Source organism: Strongylocentrotus purpuratus, unplaced genomic scaffold (assembly GCF_000002235.5).
Source record: "Strongylocentrotus purpuratus isolate Spur 01 unplaced genomic scaffold, Spur_5.0 spur5_scaffold_21, whole genome shotgun sequence".
NCBI classification, from domain to species: domain Eukaryota; kingdom Metazoa; phylum Echinodermata; class Echinoidea; order Camarodonta; family Strongylocentrotidae; genus Strongylocentrotus; species Strongylocentrotus purpuratus.
The window spans coordinates 1,598,531-1,621,521 of record NW_022145607.1 but is presented as its reverse complement, the minus strand read 5'-3'; the positions used below and the strand labels follow the sequence as shown (position 1 = coordinate 1,621,521).

Here is a 22,991-nt window from a genome sequence, read left to right as displayed (position 1 = left end):
CAGACAAGCGGCCGACGAAAGTTTCGTTACCATGGGAACGTCGCAAAGCTTATTAGGCACATAACCTTCCATAAATATGGGGGAAATACTTGAATTTTTCTTTAATTAGTCTGTTAATGAGTGATGCGTGGTGGTTGAGTTGAAAGTTAGGGGACGAACGGGACATCGTGGACCCAATATAGCAGGTTGCCTTCGAGGGAAGGAAAAACCTCGTTAAAGGCGATATCCGTCCGCCAGTATCTTGACTGAAAATCTGAGGATTTGTATTTTTACATTCATGTAAACCAAGTGTAATTCGAGAAGTTTCACGGCCTGTCATTGCTTATGTAAGAGTTCTGTGGTGAGCCTAGTAATATGAGCTCACAAGGCATACATCTTTCGAGAACACTTTCAAGGAAACAAAACTATATATACAACACATGAAATTTTATACAGTGAATCCAAAAATATACTTAACTAACAGTACCCTGATGCCTAGTTTTGAGAATGAATGATCGTGCAACATTCTTAACTCGGTGGTCTGTTTTCCACGTTTCAAATTAAACTTTGTTTATTTCTGTCCACATGTATTTTCTTTTTGAACCTCAGTAAGATGAATTCATCTTATTAGTTTCAATCGTCGAACTGTACGGTCGTATTATTGACTGTAATCCTGTACGATTGACATGATAGAGATACATGGGAAATACACAATTTAAAAATATAACAACTAAGTGTGTGTATTCGGTTTTAACAGACGTGTATCAATCAGATATGATTATTTACGTCTGGGGACCGACCTTTAAACGTCACCATCCGAAAGACGTGATTCAGCTTCGAACCTGCGTCCTCGGCTGAATCAATTTGTAACTTCCACTTATAGCTGGATTACAGGCGCACGCCACAACGCCTAGTTAGACTTTATAACAACTGAACTTGTAATTCTAAGTATATATAGAGGCAGAGCCGTCATTGTCATTTGGATCCTGCTTGAACAATGTCAATACTCAGTTTTATCATTGTTAAGTTAAAAGGTTAAAACAAACCTACGATGTGTTTCTTTCTTCTTGTGCAGTCGATGGTGAGTTTCAGCCTGAGAAGGATCGTTATCATCTCTACGTCTCATTGGCCTGTCCATTCGCTCACCGTACTATCATCACAAGGAAGATGAAAGGACTAGAAGACGCCATCGGAATGACCATTGTAGACTACCTACGAGATGAGAATGGATGGGCATTTACTGATCAGGTATCATTACAAGCTTGGTGGCTCAGGGGTTAGAGGAGTATATAGAGTAAGGGTTCGAAACTATGTCGATGGCTGATCATACCATCATTACCAGGAAGATGAAAGGACTGGAAGACGCCATCGGAATGACCATTGTAGACTACCTACGCGATGAGAATGGATGGGCATTCACTGATCAGGTATCATTAAAAAAGCATGGTGGCTTAGGGGTTAGAGGAGTAGTGTAAGGGTTCAAAACTATGTTGGTGGGTCACAGTGCTATCATTATTAGGAAGATGAAAGGACTAGACGATGCCATCGGAATGACCATTGTAGACTACCTACGAGATGAGAATGGATGGGCTTTCACTGACCAGGTATCATTAAAGGGCCCATGACATCGAAATACAAGTGTATTCCTGTTGGTGTGCAGTCCTGCATATATCTCACATTTTTATATGTAAACTTCTGAATTTGTTTCATAGACTTTTAAATATTTTTTTAATATTGTTTTCTTCAAACTTGCTAAGCTCCACCCAAAAAACCTCCAGATCTCATTCCCCTTGAGACATCATCTGTCAGTCATCAATGAGCTAACTTGAGAAAGTGGTATGTATCTTTGCCGAAGTCGACCACCTGTTACAATACGTAATGCAATAGCAACATACAAGTTGCTATGCCAGACATGCTGTAGCACCACCAGGAAGACAAAGGCAATGATGATGTCTTGTACGTGTGTTAAGCTGGGGGAAATTACATACTATTTTCTATTCTAGAATATTAGTTTAGTCTGACATGTCTGACATAGCAACTTATATGTTGCTATTGTTTGTGGTATTGTAACAGGTGGTCAACTTTGGCAAAGTTACATGCCACTATCTCAAGTTAGCTCATTGATGACTGACAGGGGCCCGTTCCTAGAAACCGTCATAAGTCTAACTTCTTGACTATACCATTGAAACGCACGTTAATTCTATAACACACGTTTCAATGGGATAGTCAAGCAGTTAGACTTATGACGGTTTCTAGGAACGGGCCCCAAGTGATGTCACAAGGGGAATGAGATCTGGAGTTTTGGAGTAGGAGCTTAGTAAGTTTGAAAAACAAATATTTCAAAAAAATATTAAAAAATCTATGAAACAAATTCAGAAGTTAACATATCAAAATATGAGATGTATGCAGGACTGCACACCAACAGGAATACAATTGTATGTCGATGTCATGGGCCCTTTAAAAGGATGGTACTGTATTTCAGAGGATCAGTGGCGTATCCATAAAAATAGAGGTGCAGAAACATCCAGGGTTATTCAATACATGTAGCTATGCCTTCCGAACCCACACTACACACTCGGCAGGTCCTAGGTTCGAAACCAAATCAATGAACTAATGACTTCAAAATTACCAAACACACCGGATAAGAGTTAAAGTCCCTCGTTAAAGTCCCCTGGCAATTAAAATCTAAGCATGATTTTTAATTTTTTACTATAGAGGGAAAATTGACAGAAAAATTGACGGAAACTGTAGCGTCTGCCTTGGAAAGACGTAGAAATCTGCATTGTCATTAGCATCCCCTTTTTATATTTAAACAAACAAGGGGGACAAGGACTGAGCTTTAGACTAATGATAGTTGTTTCAAACCAGTCCCAGAGAAAATCAGAAGTAAAAATACAAGTTGTACAATTCGCTGAAATTTTGTCAACAGAGTTTAATTTGGCAATGTTTTCAATTAGGATAAGAGAACGAAAGATTTCAATCGCAGACAGACATTCACAAGTTGTGCTGTTCTCTCTCCCCCTCTCTCTCTCTCTCTCTCTCTCCATTTTCTTCTGTTTACAACAACGACAAAATGTTTTCAATGATTTGAGTATCCTAATATTTTGATTGAAATGTACGTTAAAAATAAAAATAAAACTATCATTAAATGCTGGAACAAAAAGGTATTATCAGAGTTGTAAAATGTTTTTTCCTTTTTATTTCCCTTTGTTTTCCATACCTTCGTTTGGCCATGATTACGCATTGGTTTCTGCAGTTCACTCGGAAACCAATGACGCTATATATCTTAGCATGGTTTCCTAGAAACTGCTAAATGATACCTTTAATCATATTAAGGGAAATATATGGGATCCATTTCGTTTTAATAACTTGCACCCAACGAGGGTCCTGAGTACATACTGACACCCTGGAACATAGGGCATGTTGTGTCATGTCACGCACAATTCCACTTTGAGTCATTGCCTCTTTGGCGGTAAAAACTGTGGGAGAGAGAGAGAGCAGAGAGAGAGAGAGAGAGAGAGAGAGAGAGAGAGAGAGAGAGAGAGGGGGGAATAGAGAGAGAGGGAAAGAGAGGCAAGAGAGAGAGGGGAAAGAGAGAGAGAGAGAGAGAGGGGAAGAGGGAGATAGAGGAGGAGGAGAAAGGAAGGGGAAGAGAGAAAAAGATAGAGAGAAAGGGAGAGAGAGGGGAGAGAGAAAGAGGGTGAGAGAGGGAAGAGAGAGAGAGAGAGAGAGAGAGAGAGAGAGAGAGAGAGAGTGAGGAGAGAGAGAGAGAGAGAGAGAGAGAGAGAGACTAGTAAATGGTACAACTGAATGAAGGAAAAACGCATTGACATGAACATGATGAACTAGGAGAAAATGTTCTGTTGCAGCAGGAAATATTAAGAAGATGTAATTTTAAGGAGCAGGAGGAGGAGGAGCCAGAGAAGTGGAATAAGAAGAGGGAGAAGAGGTAAAAGTATAAGGAAAAGAAGAAAAAAGAAGAAAAAGAAGAAGAAGGAAAAGAGGAGGAGTTGGAGGAGGAAGGAGAAAAAAAAGTAAAGAAGATGCGAAGATACGTGACATGATTATGTGCTGAGGCCTTACTTATCATTATTATATTTATCAAACGGAATCTAAGTATTCCCATTGCTTCTTCGAGATAGGCTTTTCCACTAAATGACTGTTCGTTTGTTTATATTAACTATGAATATAACGGACAAAGAAAGTGGACAAAATATACAGTTCCTCAGATAGACAAAGGAACATCCCTTCACTGCTATTATGTAAAAAGGTGAATATGCATGTGACACCTGTTCTACACATTTTTACATAATAGCAGTGAAGGGATGTTCCTTTGTCTACCTGAGGAACTGTATATTTTGTCCGCTCTCTTTGTCAGTCATATTCATAGTGATTGTTTATCCTTTGTTCTATATGTCCACATTTTGCTCAGCGACCCAAGACATCCCTGGACACTGTCAATAACTGCAAGTATCTAAGGGAAATCTACATGATGGTAGAGCCGGGTAAGACATGCCTTTAATACCTTCAAAAGAATGATGAACGATACAAAGCAATTTGGATGTTCAATAGCAAACATACATTGACTAGTATAATTTAATAGAAATGAAATTTAGACGCAGCTGTTCACAATAGTTGTCAATACAAAATTGTCAAAGTAGGCTTATTCTTTTGTGAGTAAATCTCTTACCCCCCCCCCCCCGATGTTCTTACGTAGTTTCTTTGGTTTCGTAATTGTGTGACGCGAACCAAATAATTATCTTGGGCCAAGCGAGAAAAGTAGTGATATAATTCCTGTCGATTTAAGGTATCTGGAATTAAGTAGAAATAGTGAATAATAACAATGTCATTTTCAATCATTTCGATCGAAAAATTGTGGGGGGGGGGGGTTGGAAGCTTTTCGCCTTTTTTACAAGAAAGTGGCCCGTCTGTGTTGTTCACTGCTAAATATAATTTTTTTTTAATATGTTTTTTTTAATTAACATTTATTTCCTTCTCAACAGTACAATATGAAACACATGGTATATATACATGATATATGTAACAATATTTCAGCATAGAGTATACAGTAAATAATTCAGATACGGAAGGAGGCGAAAACCCGGAAAGCATAGCTTGAGTTGGGAACGCCCATAATAAATTAACACAGTTACCAAGAGAACATTATAGATATTATTATTGATATGAAAATTACATTTTATATAACAGAAAGTTGATAGGATAGAATAAACCTAACGATATTCTCCCTTTCCGTTCCAAACGGTTCCGAACCGTGCGTTCTGTACAGGTTACGATGGTCGGGTGACCGTACCAGTCCTATGGGACAAGAAGATCAAGACCATTGTAAACAACGAATCCGCTGAGATCCTACGTATCCTGAATAAACAGTTCAATGCCTTCTCAGCTACAGAGGAGCAGCGAAATCTAGACCTCTCTCCAGATGAGTTGATGGAAACCATTGAGGAAATTAACTCCTGGGTTGCTCAGTGAGTATAGTTGAGTTTATTGGTTGATGAAGTTGCCAAGGTAAAACATTCCCATCCATTTTCTTTCAAAATTAATAAGCGGTTGTGATGAAACCGAAATTGTGCTTAAACTATTCCAAATCGTCCTGCTAAATCTTACCTTGCTGTCACACAGACGAAATCCAATTGATAATCAGGGAGGATTATACATGCTCGTTGAAGTAAGTATGAGAAATGAATAAAACGTAACTAAATGTGGATGGAGTAAGATCGAAAGGGATGGAAGAAATTAACAAACAAAATGAGAGAGAGAGAGAGAGAGAGAGAGAGAGAGGGTGAGAGAGAGAGAGAGGCAAAAGGAAAGTAGCAAGGCTGTGCTAGAGATAGAAAAGACATTATTTGGCATGCTTGTAAAAGAAATGTGATGGATACCTTGCAAACATGACAACAGTAGAGGAAATCTTGCGATGATTTATAATGTATAGAAGAGATGTACAGATTGCGGAAGAGAGGCAGAAAGAAACAAAAATTATAGACATACTTAGAGAGGACATTCAGATAGATAGACCAGAGACGGACAAACAGAAGAGAATGGTGTGTGAGAGAGAGAGAGAGAGAGAGAGAGAGAGAGAGAGAGAGAGAGAGAGAGAAGAAGAAGAAGAAGAAGAAGATAAAGAGAACAACAAAAAACTGGTGAATGTCTGTCTGCGATTGAAGTCATTCATTCTCTTATCCTAATTGAAAACATTGCCAAATTAAACTGTGTTGACAATTCCTGCGCTAATTGGCGAGATTTGATTTGGAAACGGAAGTTATCAATGAATGGACCTAATGAAGCATTTAAATTAATTGCGGTTTGGCTCATCCCATTGTCATACATGTGTACGTTTTAATTTGTTTTCATTGAAAATAGAACGCGCCGTTTGTAGAGATGATAGTAGACGTATAATCTAGAATACCCAAGGTTGTAATTGTTATCCATTGAAAGTCATGAATGACGATTGAGATCATTTCCTGTGAGTGTATAGACAAACCAAACTCGAAAACATGAGGATAAAAAACGTATTGATTAGGAAAATGAACGATATGCATGCGATAATAAAAGGAATGTGTGAGAAAATTTAAAGAAGAAAAATGCAAATATTTGGTAGATTAAGAGAAATAAACAGAGTTTATAAATTGAATAAAACTACTTTGGATGTACAGATTGCAAACATGTGATAATAAAGAGCAATTAAATAATAGGTATTTCAAAAGAGACGCCTTATCGGGATTCCTTCCAATCTTGATCACGTTCCTCGGTCTATATTCTTTTGTCTTGTGCCAATGTACTTCATTCGGGATAAATTTCGTTTTGTTCACTTCGACCTCCGAGTTCTATATAGGGGTGGTGTTGATATAAGGTCTGTCATTTGCCTTGAGCAGGTGTCATAAGGCTTGTTGCCTGATCATATCAAAAATACAAAAATAGTCGCATGGTTGTGTGTTTTGTGTTATTATTATCTAGTCATTACGTGACGAGGGCCTATCGATGTCATTTTAATTTGTTTTCTTTGAATTCATCCCTCTCCTAATGAGGAAATCTTTTTTAAACTAAATATTTAAAACAAGAACTCAGAATCGTTCGGATGACCTCACGTCAACGTTTTGCCAATCCTTTTGCTCTTGATGCGTGTTGATTATTGTTTTTTGTTTTTTTTGGTGTGTTTGTAGCTGAATGATGATGACTTTAATCATTATATGTCCCCATCTGCTCAAAATTGTCCTTTTCGTCCATAATTATGACTTAAGAAAACAACTGAACTTGAATTTTTCCAGAAGTTCGCACTCATTAACATCCTATTTCGCTATTGGCCTTTTCTCGTGAGTTCAAACCGATAATAAAGATTACATTGTTTTCATTGATTTTGTTTAATTGTCATACAGCTTTGTTTCCCCTTTCTGCTACTTTTATTATTATATGTCTCCTCTTTTCCCCTCGCTCACTCTCCTGTCCGCTCTCCTTCTCTCTCTCTCTCCCTCTCTCTCTATTCTTCTTCTTTTCTTTTTTTGCCCGTTTCTTTTTTTCCTCTCTGGATTTCTTTATTTCCCTCCATTCTCTCTGCATTTGTCTCTTTGACTCTCTATGTCTGTCTTCCTCTCTCTCTCTCTCTCTGTTTCTTTCTGTATGTCTGTCTCTTTCTCTCTCTCTCTCTCTCTCTCTCCCTCTCTCTCTCTCTCTTCTTTTTTTTTTTTTTTTGCCTGTTCTTGTTTTTCCTCTCTCGATTTCTTTATTTCCCTCCATTCTGTCTGCATTAAATAATTTTGTCTCTCTGACTCTCTCTGTCTTTCTCTCACTCTCTCTCTGTCGCTCTCTCTCTCTCTCCTTCTCTCTCTCTCTCCCTCTCTCTCTCCCACAGAGACATCAATTTGGGCGTGTACAATGCTGGGTTTGCCACAGCTCAGGAAGCCTATGACGAAGGTGTAGTCAAACTCTTCAAAGCTCTTGACAGGGTAAGTCTGTTGATATCATTCAACATTAGTAGTAGTAGAAGTAGTAGTAGAAGTAGTAGAAGTAGTAGTAGTAGTAGTACTAGTAGTAGCAGTAGTAGTAGTAGTAGTAGTAGTAGTAGTAGTAGTAGTAGTAGTAGGCTAGTAGTAGTAGTATTAGTATTTGAATTTATTGATTCAAAAGAAAATATAACACCAGATAATATAGTAGTAGAAAAAGTAGAAGTAGTATCATTAGAAGTTGTTGTCGTTGTTGTTGTTGTTGTTGTTGTTGTTGTTGAAGCAAGAGAAGGAGCACTCATGGTCGTCGTTTTCGTCGTAAAACGCATATTAAAGGGTTATTCGAATTAAAAGAAAAGTTGAGATATTCACATCTTTCTCTGGAGCCATGATGAAAAAGAAGTGCATGGGCAATATTGATCAAATTGTCATAATGATCATATTGTTTGGAATAATGTAAAAATATATTTGTTACCTGAATATGTTTATGAATTCATATTTACAGGTGGAGGATGTATTGTCCAAGTCTCGTTATCTATGCGGGGATCGTCTAACCGAGGCCGACATCCGTCTCTTCACCACCTTGATACGTTTCGATGTCGTGTACGTTCACCACTTCAAGGTATATGATTAAAGCAAACATCGTATATGTCTCGAATGAAACAAATGAAGTATTTGCGTAGCTACACGGGATAGGGGGATGGGGGGGGGGGGGGGGGGGTCAGGGAGCACTCCTCCCTCTATCGAACAACTGAAAAAGACAAAAGAGAGAAAAATCGAGAAAGGAAGAAAGAAAGATAGACAGAAAGAAAGAAAGAAAAAGAGAAAGAAAGGAAGAAAGAAAGAAAAAATGAGAGAGGCATGAAAGGCGTCAACCTACTTAGACAGATGCCCCCCCCCCCCTCGTGATGTTCATCGATCCCTGCAGCGGTTGAGCCCACGCTACACCACTGCAATAACCCGGAGCCCTAGACGTGCAAAGGGAGTTTAAAGGAATCCGGTAACTTTGTCTCGTATTATGAAACAAAATCCTGGATTTAGCTCATGCTGCACTTATAATTATAAACCTTTAGGTCAGTCAGGAAGCCCATGACTTTCACAAGCCGGTCGCATATCTGATTATATCAAGAATTTATGATTGGAATCACAAATTTAATACTACAGTCTATTGGGGAAAAGAGTGTGGTAAAACCGGTCACTCAAAGATGTTTTTTGTTGTACTTTTTGAGGCATTTCTTGGTCATATTGAAGCGCGATATTTTTTTAGGGCTTCAATATTACACCATATCTCAGACGCTGATAACACGTAGGGCCGTGCATCTCAGATTTAACATTGTTAAAGGATGCCTTTAATGTGAAGCCATACAAGTTGTGGACTACCTTGATTACAGGAGAGGACATAAATAAGAATAGAGTAAGGTCATGTCGATCCGTCTTCAGGGTTGAGGGTAGATACTATATCGGAAGCTTCACTCCATAAGACACGTAGTAAATTAAAGTATGTTGGAGTGACAAGTGCCCCTGCATGCCTCCCCCGGAATTTAGGCCCCCGTCATCTGCAGCCAAAATAAAGATGTATATACGAGTTGATCACCACCATCCAGATCATCGCCTTCACCATCAACATCTTCGTCGTCAAAACCATTGTTATCATCATTATTATCATCATCGTCGTAGTCGTTGTCGTCATCATCGTAATCGTCATCATTATCACTTTCACCATCACCATCACCGTCGTCATGAACATTGTCATCATAATCATCATCATCATCTTCATCTTCACCATCACCATCAGTATCATCATAATCACTAAAATCACTGCCACATTCATCAAAATCATCATCATTGTTTTCATTCACTTATGAGTTATGATGAAGCAAGTACACAACCAACATTACCAAAGGCTGCATGAAAGATTAGGACAATATATAAGGACTGAAGATATGGGGAAGGGTAGAGAGAGAGAGAGAGAGAGACAGAAAGAAAGACAAACCTTTTCCATTATCTCCCATCAGGATAGAAATATATTTTTTTAAGAATAGCATTCGCTTTTCGTCTACTTTCGAATTCATAAAAAAGTACGCTAAATATAATAATTCTCAAATGATATGGTTTCTTTGTAAGTCCATCTGGCATGTTATTGTCGAAGGAGGATGAAACGTGATGCCTGTCCCTATTCCATTTTCGTGTTCTCTACTCCCGAACTACATGCTGTCGTTCGTTACCCGAGTTACTCAAGTATGAAATTCCCCAACGTATGATGATGCAGTCTCGAGTGCCTGCTCAAAATTCATTTTGCAAAGGAAAGGTGATTGTCATTTTAATGATACATATCCCATCTAGCGCCATGCCGTCATGTAAGCTGTGAATTATGAATTAGACACGGGGCAAAAGGGTCAGATGATACGCCTGCTGAGAGCCAGAAGGGAGTTACCTTGGTGTAAAGTATACGGGCTAATGCCCCTCTTGAACTCAGCAGATGGGGACGATAGATGAAACAACCACTTGCCTTGTTGCTCATTATGATGACGTAAGGAATAAAGAAGGAGCAGATCGCGAGGTGTCTGGCCTCCTGATGTGATGCTCCCATGTGACCCATTATAGGAGGATGGAAAGAACCGGGTTGAACCATGATGGAGGCGTCACCTAGGAAACAGATGGTGATGGGATGATGAGGGCGTGGTGGACGTGGTACACTGGTGTCATGAAATTTGGGATGAAGAAAGATGGGTAGGTATAGAAAGAATAAGAATACGAGAAGGAGGAAGAGGAGGAGGAGTGATGCACCAATGAGTCTTTGACAATAACTATGCAGTTGTCTAACACTAATCGAATCCCTTACTTCAATCATGGACCTACTAAGAAGTCCATGCTTCAATATTGGACCCACCCGGCCATACCCTATCCTACTCCGAACCCTAGCCTTTGGTGTATCCTAAAAGATCAGTTGCAACCCAAGCACTGACCAGTACATCATTCTGTGAACATTAATTATTCATGAGAGATATGCCGTAAAGATCATCGACTTTAATTAGTCTTTAGTCTTTATCCATGATATCAGTTTTTATCCTGTCTGAGCCAGAGTGTTATGCCTTAATCTACATTATACATTTATGATACGATTCCTCTGCTTGAGGAAGGTGGGTGTTTAGGCTTCTGTGGAGAAACGAGGGAGTGGCGGGTATGGGAGAATGAAGAGAGAAAATAAAGTGTTTTTCAGTACAAATTATAAAGGACAGAGAAAGTAAAGAGAGAGAGAGAGAGAGAGAGAGAGAGAGAGAGAGAGAGAGAGAGAGTGTGTGAGAGAAGGAGAGGGATATTCATGCACAAACATCCATACATATATTATAGAACGATAGAAAGAGGTGGACAAGGAGAGATGAGTAAGAGATGGAGAGAGAGTGAGAGAGAGAGAGATAGAGAGAGAGAGTGAGAGTAAGAGAGAGAGAGAGAGAGAGAGAGAGAGAGAGAGAGGAGATGGCGGCTGGAAGTAGATAGAAAACAGAGAGGGAGACACATGAGGAATGTAATGTTTGTTTCATTGTTCGCTTCTTATCATTCTTTTACGCAAAAACAGTGTTTTACACTTGAATCTCGAAGTTTTTACGATTTTGAAATAAACTACCTATTCTATTTTGCTACAATGTGAGTGCTTTAGATCTGTTAATAACCTCGATGCATATTCCAGGGGTGTGTCCAAGCTTGTTGAGTTTGATTCCGTCAGTATATTTGAAGTGCACTATTTTTCTCAATATCTTGTTATTTTACTGAATGGAGCAAGGGAAAGGACGAAATCCTCGACTGCTCAAACTGTCGGGCTTTATTCCTGACGACTGCCATAGTATCCAATGTAGGTCTAAATAATCATATCTAAAGGGCGTAGCCACCTTTCAATTTTACTTTTTTTTTTGGAAGGGGGGGGGGGCAGCCAAATAAATTTCACTTCACTTTGGAAATCTTGATTTCTTTGCATGGTCATAATACAGTCATACACACGGACAAAATTACTGACATGAGCCCCCCCCCCCTTAAACAAAAAAAGTATTTATGAAGGGAATCACCGATATTCTCTCCCCCCCCCCCTTCTCCCCCCCCCCCCCCCCACCACCACACACCCCAATACGCTACTGTAGTGATAATGAGTTCCGTTTGATGTTATTTATCAATGATCATATGGATTTTGTTATAGTTAATGGACTTTTAATCTGTTTGTATTTTACTCAGTGCAACAAGAAGCGTATTGTGGACTATCCCAACTTATGGGGCTTCACCCGTGACCTTTACCAGACACCGGGGATTGGAGAAACAGTAGACCAAGAACATATCCAGAAACATTATCAGGTAATTAGTTACACTAGCCGTTTAGGATATATGTTTCATCCATGATGCAATGAGTACTGTGAAGTCAATGATAGTTTGTAATATATCTTTGAAACACTATTCAACTTTTTTTTTTATTGTTCACACCTCTCCATGTCATTTTATTCACTTATAGGTTCGACGTCTATCGTTCAAGATTTATAGCGCTGAATACGTCTGTGATGTCTCTACAAGAGTGAACAATTATTCACCCCGGTCATATCAGTCTATTTTGACATGTAAACTACATGTATATATACCTAGCTAAATTCCTAGCTAACGCATGCACCAATACGTTCCTTAGTTGAAGACCCCCCCCCCCCCCCCCCCCCCCCCGCCCCCTCCGCTCCAAAAATCGAATAATATACATATATATATTTGTAATGAATAAAATCGATACCACTTATACTGCGTTATCTGATAATGTATTACATCGGGGCAGTTCATGCAAGTAAACGAATGTAGAATTTAAAACGAAAAATATTAATCTATAAAAATTCTCAATCAACATCATTTTCTCTTTCTCATTCGTTCGTCGTGTAGATGGTCCACAGGCACATCAATCCTAATGGTATCGTCGCCATCGGACCCGATCTAGACTTCGATTCCCCACACGGCAGGGATGTGAAATTCCAGAAGTAGGAGGGTCCACAAAGTTCTCGAAAACGAGAGCTATAATATTATTACTAATCATACTTATATTGTAATTACTTTCCGCTAGTTAATTTGCTAATCATGAGCTAGATGACCACATTTATGTCAAATTCAATTGGGTACCGAAGTGCTAACATCATATTCGGTCGTCGTCCAGTTTACTGGTTCCAAACAAAAGAGCTTGCGCATGAGGTTTACCTCAAAATCATTCAAGCAACGGGCTAGAGCAGGGCATATTCAGCGTTTGGCGCTGGTGTGATCATCACGCCATTCTTTATGCATCAAACTGTTTGCAACCGACAACAATGATAACTTGGCCAGTATGACGTCACACTTCGGTACTCTAACTAACTCCGTAGTACATGTGATGTAGAAGACAGTAAGATAGAATGAAAGAGGCAAATTATTACTATTCTTACTTCCATGTGATATCACAGGTAGGCAGATAATATATTCATGTCATTGTCGTGCCTTGTTTTATGAAAACGCCAATTTGATGTTAGCTATCAGCTATGCAGGCGCGTAGCCACGGGGGGGGGGGGGGGGGGGGGGCACGGGGGGGCACGTGCCCCCCCTAAAATTTCCAAGATCAGTTGAACTTTTTAGACCCCTTTTTTTTACCTCGATCGATTACATGTATGTGCCCCCCCAAACGTCGAACTCTGGCTACGCGCCTGCAGCTATGTACTATGAATCGAGTTTATCATTCAGCTGCAAGAGGTCTTCAAAACACTTTCAGTCGTATGATTGTTAAGAGCTTAAGATAATGAAGATAATAATGAATGGCGCATGATAAATATGTACAAAAGTAGAAAGTTTGGAATACGATTTGTTTCCTTTTGAATAACATTATGTCGTGTTTCCAGTAAAGATTGTGTCGTTAATCACAATTGTATTTTGTTCTATTGGTCATTGATCCTCATTTGTGTTTGTTTGTTATATTTAGTTCAATACATTTTTCAGCAAGTCCGTATTCAAAAGAAGACAACATTACAAAAAATGATTATACTACTTGGGCAATGGTGTTAAAGATTATTTTTTTTGACTTGCAGCCGGAAAAAAAGGCAAGTTTGTTTAATGGTTCAGTATAGAGTATCATGTATGAACCTCAATATCATGATTTAAAAATATATTGTATACTGCCGGTCGTAAGAATAATTGTCTTCAGCAGAATGCTGAAATAGGCCATCTCCCTCTCGTCAAGTTTAATGTAACAACATACGATACCTTATTTTTTTTGCTCATATAAGCTTTTCCTTTACTTTGGAATCTATGGAAAAGATGTGTATGATATTGTACTGTATATAAATCAAATGAATAATAATGAATAAACTGAACAAAATATGTGTCAAGGCATATCACGGTCCATTTATACCATTTGCACCTTTGGCATGATCTAGGCCCCGTCTTGACTTAGTTGGTCTCGCATCCAAGAAAAGTGGGCATATTATGGACCAAGCTATATGGGACGGTCCATTTATCTATAGCACCATTGGCAATGCCAATAGCACCACTGACATTGCCATTCTGAACCAATCCGGGTTCTAAAGGTGTGCTTCGCGTTGTGGGCAAAGTATGGGTCAAGCTATAATCATGGGCCCAAATTAGGTTTACTTGTAAGTGCCCATCCCTTCAACTTATTCTCACTGATTACTTACCAGTATAAGATATATTCATATATATTGAACTCCTCATTTTTCCTCTTTGTTATTGGAAATGGGGCGTTTTCGTTTTATATTCTAGTCCGCAGTAGATGTATAAGATGAATATGAAGAAAAACAAATATATATACCTATATTATGACACTATTAATCAGATCGTATATGGTAGGAATATCTCTCTATCATTACTGATTTCAACTGTTTACTTGCTATCAAATTTCTTTTTCTGTGTATTCTTCTTCCACAACTTAAAATAAGGAATATTATGTACGCCTTCCAAACTTAAACTGGTACACTTTATTTCTTCTATAGGCGACACTATCTTTACATGAGTTTTGTTCTAGTCTTGAACGCCTCATGAATTGCGAAGCATCTCGGTCTGCTATTCATATTAAACAATGATATTCTGAAATCGTTTAATTCAAATATCTAAATGTAAAATCTCGCACCCAAAGGCTCCATAGCTCTACCATCCACACATCTTTCCGTTGTTGTGATACTCTCCCATTGATCTGAAGATTGATGTTGTGTCTTCATCTGTTATTATTAGCGAGCTTTCGATTTAGGCACCCGACGTCGGCTACTACGAGGTACTGGAGCGTGGAGACGTTGCGCAGCTCACGTCCGTCCCCTTCGCGACAATTTTCACGTCGGTGCTTTCATCGGTCACGTGACCATTTTTTTTAGATCAGGTGATTAGATCAGGTAATAAATTCACGGTGCGCGAAAATCTGATACGAAGAATAACACAAGATAAGGTGATAGAAGGAAGAAACAATGAATAACATAAGGAAAGATAGAAAGAGGAAGTGATAGAATGATAAAAACAAAGCATAACATAAAAGAAGGTGATAGAAGGAAGAAACAAAGAATAACATATAAGGTAAGATAGAAAGTGATAGAATGATAAAAACAAAGAATAACATAAGGAAAGATAGAAGTAGGAAGTGAAAGAATGATACAAACAAAGAATAACATAAGAAAAGGTGATAGAAGGAAGAAACAAAGAATAACATAAGGAAGGACAGAAAGAGAAAGTGATAGAATGATAAAACAAAGAATAACATAAGAGAAGGTGATAGAAGGCAGAAACAAAGAATAACATTAGGAAAGATAGAAAGAAGAAGTGATAGAACGATAAAAACAAAGAATAAAATAAGATTTGCTCCTCCATCCTGTTGGTGGTTTGGAGTTTCCATTGTACCTGTGGATGGCTTATTTTTACTCCTTTTTCTTCATTTTGGGCCCAACGAAATTTTCAGTTTCTGATGCAATGCTATCTCGAGGTTCTTGCTTTTGTACTTGTAATTGTTATAATTCTGAATATTTCTATTACGTGTACTCTGCCTTTTTTTTTTTTTTTTTTTTTCCCCAGATCATCTCAATCGTTTGTAAATATCTTAATTTGTCATTAATTTTGTAACACAGCATTTGTATTTTTTTTGGAAAGTTTGTATATGTTATGATTTGATTTCTTAATAAACACATAAATAAAAAATAAAAAAAGAATAAAATAAGAGAAGGTGATAGAAGGAAGAAACAAAGAATAACATAAGGACAGACAGAAGGAGAAAGTGATAGAATGAAAAAACAAAGAATAACATAAGAAAAGGTGATGAAACTACACTCACGTTGACGTTTTTACGGCGACGGGGATCCATGGAAATTTCCACCGACTCCCGTCGGGAGATTTGGAAGTACACGTGGGCCAAGAAGCTCACGCATGCGCAGTGGATAAATATGACGTCACGAGTAGTAGCTCACGTCGGGTGCCTAGAATCGAAAGCTCGCTAGTGTCTGGCTCTCAAAACTTCAAGTCCAATGTATTAACGTCCGATATATTATTTGGATACTTGCGAATGAATTTCCCTTGATGTTATTCTTAATTGTTACTGAATAAAAACAAACACATTACAGTATTAAGGACGGATCGCCCGGCCAAAAAAAATAAATTAAAAATTATTCTCAGCGGCCCGATTTAAAAATGTTAACCCCCCCCCCCTTGAAAAAATCCTGCGTACGCCACTGATTTCACCCCATGCCATTTTGTGCCCCCCCCCCCCCCCGGTAAGAAATTCCTGGATCCGCCACTGATTATTATATATAAATATTTGTGTTTGTCCAGTCAGCTCCATATTATCAGCCACTCCCAAATGTTTAAAATTCGAATGCATTGTTAATGACCTTATATCATACAACGTGAATTCCTTTTAAGCCAGGTCAGTCCCATAGAAAATGTGGCCACCCTCAATATTTGTACACACTTGCACAGCGCCCTCTTCATATCCATGTTTATGTTCAATGTCCTGCTTGAGCAACGACATGTACATGTATTCAGTTTATATATTTTATCTAGAGCAATATAAGCCTATGCATGAACATGAGAGATAGCTATAGAGAAGGGGGTTATAGGCCTATATACCTGAATTAGAGACAGGAGTAACATTTATTGAATTAAACAGTTGTATAATTAATTTTATTTTAATAATGTGGACAAACGTCTGACTAATACAAAGTTCAAAATAATATGATTCTCGGATCAGTAGAGGTTTCATTGATCAACATAACAATAAGGATACATTTATACAGCGCATTATACTGCCGGTTAAATCTCTTTGCGCTGTACATGGTAATGCAGAATAATTGTATTCCGAAAACTAATTACAACAACAATATAGCCATGCTCATTAAAATACACCAAACTACATATACATTGGAACATACGCAATAAACGAAAAGATAGATACATAACGTAGACTAATTTAAGGCACATTATATTATCTACGTTCAAATTGTCATGCAAACATTCTTTTCACTTTATGTTACAATACATAAATGAGGATGAATATAATTCATCACGTTTAAATTCAAGATAATGGTTTCTAATATATATAGTAAGTTAGTCATGCGTGCAACAAAATAGACCTACATTGTTAAAAGTAACGACGTACGCCATTCTTTATAATATAATCAATATATACAAAATACTTAAGTTTCAGTAAACAATATTTGGCGTTTAAACAATATTTTGCTGATACCGAATGCAATACTTAATATTGATAAATCATGTTAATATAATCAATACAAATACTTATAGTAATACCGCCACAACATCAACATCGTCAACAAGACCACAACAATAACAACAAAATCAACTACTACAACTACTATTACTAGTGTTGAATTGTGCTTTGGAATATTTTCGCAAAATGCGGTAATGTCTCAGTGCGCTATACAATAAACAATAAAAATATTAGTTCCATAAATACAGAAATATATCAAATATATTAAGCTGAATGCCACATGATTTACTCTTAATAATGTTCTTGCATTACATGTAATAGTGTACAATCAGTTGAACTTGTAGAAAAACAGCTGATTGGATATTTAAAATTATTATGCATTTATATGCATTTATACAGCCTCAATTTATAGTTAGTCAGTAATGTATAACTTGCGTTGCAAAGACACTCCTTTGTATAGGCACATACAATTTGGCTACGTTATTTACAAATTATCACCAGACAAAATTACCAACTCAAATATATCAGACAAGATTTTTTTTCCCTTTCAAAATAAAAATCATAAATCATAAGAACCTTTAATATGACACATGCAACAGTTCATACACAAGATATATTGGATAGAACAACTATACAGTATTTTATTTGTGAAATAAAAAGTGGTCTTCATTTGGCCTTTTTGGAAGGTCGATACAGGCCTTAATATACGACTAAATACATTCCTTCATTTCCTATCTGTGGATACAACTTCAAACGGTTTTGCCTATAAATCTTTCGCTTGTAGGAAATCACATGCTTACATCGTCAATATAAGCATATCAATAATAAAATCGTTTCTATGTTTACATTCCATTTTGAGAAAATCAATCTATATTTTTGGTTTAAGTAGTCATGCACACAGAAAATAAGCCTGCAAGTTAGCAAATTTCATGACCTTGTCCAATAGTGTGTTTTTGATAGATGATGGGGTATTAATAAATTATGATTACGTGGCTCAGAAAAGGGTAAAATAGAAACGGTCATCATTTTTGTTTTTACTTTTTGTTGGTTCGTTCATATAGTTGGTTCGTTTATACTTTTTGTTCTCTGTATATATATTCATGTTATTTTTTATTTTTGCATTACCGTTTGCATATTCTGTATTTATATATTTTATTTTATTTTAACAAATTAATCTCACTTGTTCATGTATGCCGTGTTTATAGTCTCTCATTTATAGCATCCATTTTGGTTCTGAGAAGTAATAGATGACTAATAGATAAATCATAAAAGACAATTGATTTTAATGGCACAGAAATAATTTTGACAATGCCTGTTGCACACGAGGTTGCGTTTAGATTGCTTTATTTCCTTGCTTTAACCGAGCTAGGTGATTCAGTTAGGATATAACACTCTTAATTCGAAGGGAGCCCAATAAACAGAACACCAAAAAGTAACCTCTTTTGGGAGTGTATTTTAAGTGATTTTAAAGTATAGTGCCTTTTGAACTAGATTTAAACGTTATCGACACGTGCCTTCATTTAAAGATAAAAGGTACTCCTGTTCACGTTTTCATCTAACCTAAAAACCACCAGTTTATCACGCGACTGGAGTAACGTGATTCCACTTACCTCTGTAAATCAAGTGTTTATGACCAAATAACCACTTGACCAAGCAACGTGTTTTTTGTCAGTTAACCGATGGTGGCGATAAATACGTAATTATTTGGTCTTGTAAGCACCTTTATTTATTGGTTTCACAGGTTATCCAAGGTTGATGGTAATAATCACGTTACTTACACCGGCTAATCGTCTTATTGTTCTGTCCGTGAATCTCTGGTTATATTCAACTAGTAATTCTGAGGTGTCTTACACACCTCTTTAAAAGGTTTCAAAGTTACCATAAATTTCTTGGTTATGATCACGTGGCTCAAGCTGATAACTAATCTAAGCTGTGAAAACGTGATATGTAGGTGTGAAAATTAGTAATTATTAAAGGTAATACAAAGTTTTGGTAAATTTTGAAAATTGGGTGGATAGTGAATTTTTACAATTTTGATATATTTGGATGCCCCTGTGGATGTATTATAATCACTAAAAAAAATTACCCCTAAAACACTTCTGTTTTCGAGAAAAATTGAATATAAAAATTTACCGGTGCTCCCGGTAAATGTTGATAAATTTCAAATAGCGCCTACGGCCGTACAATGGTAGCTGCGACCATGAAAATCTCAGAATATGTAGTTGTGATATATAATTTCCAAATGGGAATAGCTAATCGGTCGATTTTAGTCAAGAACCATTGTTTCATAGCTAAATTAATATCTTGACCTTGAGAGGAAGCTATACAACATAAAGAGTTTATTATTTATAATTTCATAACTTTAGACTCGATTTCAACCGGGACAACGATCAATGAATATTGAAGGAACGCATATGCTTCCAAAATGTTAATTTGAACCAAATTCATGACCCCATACCAAAACTTTGTAATACCTTTAAGTGTTTTAAAACACCTTTTTAAATGGTAGTCAAAGTTGCCATAAGTTCCGCGGTGATGACCTCGTGACTCAAACGGATTATTGATCTAAGCTTGTAATACGTGACTTTTAGGAGTTAAAAATTAATCATTATTAGGTGTCTTAAAACACCTATTTAAATGGTTTCAAAGTTACCATAACTTTCTTGGTGATGATCACGTAGTTAAAACTGATTACTAATCTAAGCTGTGAATCCGTGATATTTAGGTGTGAAAAATTAGTCATTATTAGGTGTATTAAAACACCTATTTAAATGGAAGTCAAAGTTGCCATAAGTTCCGCGGTGATGATCGCGTGACTCAAACGGATTATTAATATAAGCTGGGTATTCCGTGTTTTCCATGTGTGAAAATGAGTTATTCGTGGGTGTCTTGATGGTTTCACAGTTACTATTTAAGTTCCGTGGTGATAATCCCGTGACTGTTGGCATATTTCTATGTTCACCAGTTGATAACTGACTGTTGGCATATTTTCATTGCACCAGTTGATAACTGGAGTGTGCACATTTCCAGTTGCACCAGTTGATGACTGAGCGTTGGCATATTTCGAGTTGACCCAGCTGACACCAATTCATTTGCATATTGAATATGGGGTGCGTGCAGATCTATGTTTTTTAAACAATTTATCTGAATTTACAGCATATTTCTTAATTACTGATGATTTAGTTATATGCAATTCATTTCGAAAATACTACAAATATAAATTACCAGTTATTAGGACATTTCGCTACTTCGTATAAATAGTTAAACATGAATAAGGGAAACATTAACTGTGAACTAAAATAATTTCAATAAAGTACAAATACACGAATTTTTTTCGATTAATTCAATTATGTAAGTCTACTTATTACCAATGCCCTTACATTGGAAATACAGACGTACCAGTATTGAAGTATTGTTGCTGTTCAACTGGTTGGAAGTTTTACCAAATGGTTCTAATGGCTCAGCTAGACCAGTTGAATTATAACTGGCCTGGATCAACTTTGGATCATTTAGCCCATTTCAATTTCCAGGGTTACCAGTTGGTATTAAAAATGGTTCATCAACTGGACCAGTTGCAACTAGCTTTCTCTTTTGGGATGTTTGCACCCCCCCCCCCCACCCAACCCCCTCTAATCCCGAACTGCTTCCGGCGCGCCTGGACGTAATTATGGAAGATCCCAGACACGATGTTCAGAAACGGGATGAGAACGTCATTATTTTGGTTCATTTATTGTGTAACATTTGCGTAATTATTGGGTTGAACGCGGGTTACAGTAACATACTTCCTCTTCGACGTAAATTTCACGTGAATGAAGAACATGATTCATCTCAAGTCAGCCTCGTAATATTCACGTGAATTTCACGCAGATATTTTGACTAAAACTATCATTAACGCTTCACGTGTTTCTGTGACGCGATAATTTCGTGTATGAAGATGTAATTTCATAACGAAACAAACACGGGAGTATTAGGTTTACAAACCATGGTCTCCAAGGTAGGGATAATCACGTTATTATAATGGTGATATTGCAGTGACAATTGCGTGATTTAGTGTACGTGTGTTTTAAGTTACCTAATGCAATAAACGTATTAACACATTTACGTAAATGTACGGTGTTTGAAGAACGTAACTCTCCTCAAGTCGATACCTTGATATTGACGTGATTTTCACGTGATTTTGTTTATTGGGGAGGTTTGCACTGTTTGATTTGCACTCACTTTTCGGTACGATATTACTCTCTTATGTTGCGTCAATGCCTCCGCCAATCGCTGACACGGGCAGGGGCGTCGCCAAAGGGGGGGGGGGGGTGTGGGGGGTGCGACACCCCCCCCACCTGTCAATATTTTGTCGGTAAAATTGCGCTGCCGTCGAGAAAAAGAGAAAAGGGGGGGGAAGAGGGAAAAAAGAGAGGGAAAAAAAAGGGAGGGAAAAAAAGAGAGGGAAAAAAAAGAGAGGGAAAAAAGAGAGGGAAAGGGAAAGAAAAGAAAAAAGAAAAGGAAAAGAAAAAAAAAAAAAAAAAAAAGAAAAGGAAAAGAAAAGAAAGAAAGGAAAAGAAAGGAAAGAAAGGAAAAGAAAGGAAAGAAAAGAGAAGAAAGAAAGAGAAAAAAGAAAAAGAGGGAGGAGAGGAAAGAAAGGAAAAGAAAGAAAAGAAAGAAAAGGAAAAAGAAGAAAAAAGAGTGAAAGGGAAACAAAAAATACGGGGGGTGAAAGAGAGGAGAGAGAGGGGAGATAAGAGTCTGAGAGAGGAGGAGTGGGAGTAAAAGAGAGAAGGGGTTGTTGGGTGGAGTCGTCTCGTCGACGGAGCAAGCAAGACACGGGTAAATATGTTGCTGTGTCGTGTCAGCTGTGTCGGTATTCTTGCTCGATCCTCGTGTACTATATCAATGCAGAAGTTTAAAGTCGGTGAGATGTATATTGTTGGTCGGCCGACAAGTTTTTTCCCTACGAACTGTGATTTCTTATCCGTTGTGACCATTTCGAGAGTGACTACAACTACAATACTTGTATTTTCTCGAAGTTTCACTTTCCTATAAGTTCAGCTAAAGAAATCAGAGGTTTAACATTTTCGGGGAAACTCAATTCAAACAAGGTTTAAGAATCAAAAACGGTACGACGAATCCTCTTCCTTTCTTTATACTGTGATGGAAGGCCAAAAATTCCGCGCTTCGCGCGGAAGGTGAAACTTCATTTAGACGAGTCGAGAACGGTACAACGAAATCGTCTTCTATCTCTAATAATTTAAGGAAACGTCAAAGCTTCCGCGCTTCGCGCGAAAGTGGGAAACTGAATTCAGACAAATAGGGCTTATTAAAAGTCGAAAACGGTACAACGAATCGTGTTCTTTCTCTAATAATTTGAG

The 22,991-nt window shown here is 37.6% G+C and overlaps 1 protein-coding gene across 2 annotated transcripts; it reads left to right on the top strand.

Moving 5' to 3' along the window:
- Positions 1-1,254: 1,254 nt before the first annotated feature.
- LOC115918956 (glutathionyl-hydroquinone reductase YqjG-like) lies at positions 1,255-13,447 on the top strand. 2 transcript variants are annotated; one of them, XM_030995540.1, is made up of 7 exons: positions 1,255-1,406; positions 4,412-4,484; positions 5,267-5,465; positions 7,844-7,937; positions 8,440-8,556; positions 12,159-12,275; positions 12,837-13,447. In XM_030995540.1, exons 1-7 carry the CDS (start codon positions 1,290-1,292, stop codon positions 12,933-12,935), a joined length of 816 nt encoding a protein of 271 aa, XP_030851400.1. In that variant the 5' UTR covers positions 1,255-1,289; the 3' UTR covers positions 12,936-13,447. The 2 variants fall into 2 exon arrangements, with proteins under 2 accessions (XP_030851400.1, XP_030851398.1); XM_030995538.1 differs by lacking the exon at positions 1,255-1,406 and adding an exon at positions 1,448-1,583.
- Positions 13,448-22,991: the final 9,544 nt, after the last annotated feature.

What these genes read in the sequence shown, in the direction of transcription:
- LOC115918956 (XM_030995540.1), top strand. Translation starts at nt 1,290, where the DNA reads ATGTCGATGGCTGATCATACCATCATTACCAGGAAGATGAAAGGACTG. An exon ending in CTACATGATGGTAGAGCCGG is followed by an intron (nt 4,485 to 5,266) that starts GTAAGACATGCC and finishes CGTTCTGTACAG; the next exon opens with GTTACGATGGTCGGGTGACC. An exon ending in ATTAACTCCTGGGTTGCTCA is followed by an intron (nt 5,466 to 7,843) that starts GTGAGTATAGTT and finishes TCTCTCCCACAG; the next exon opens with AGACATCAATTTGGGCGTGT.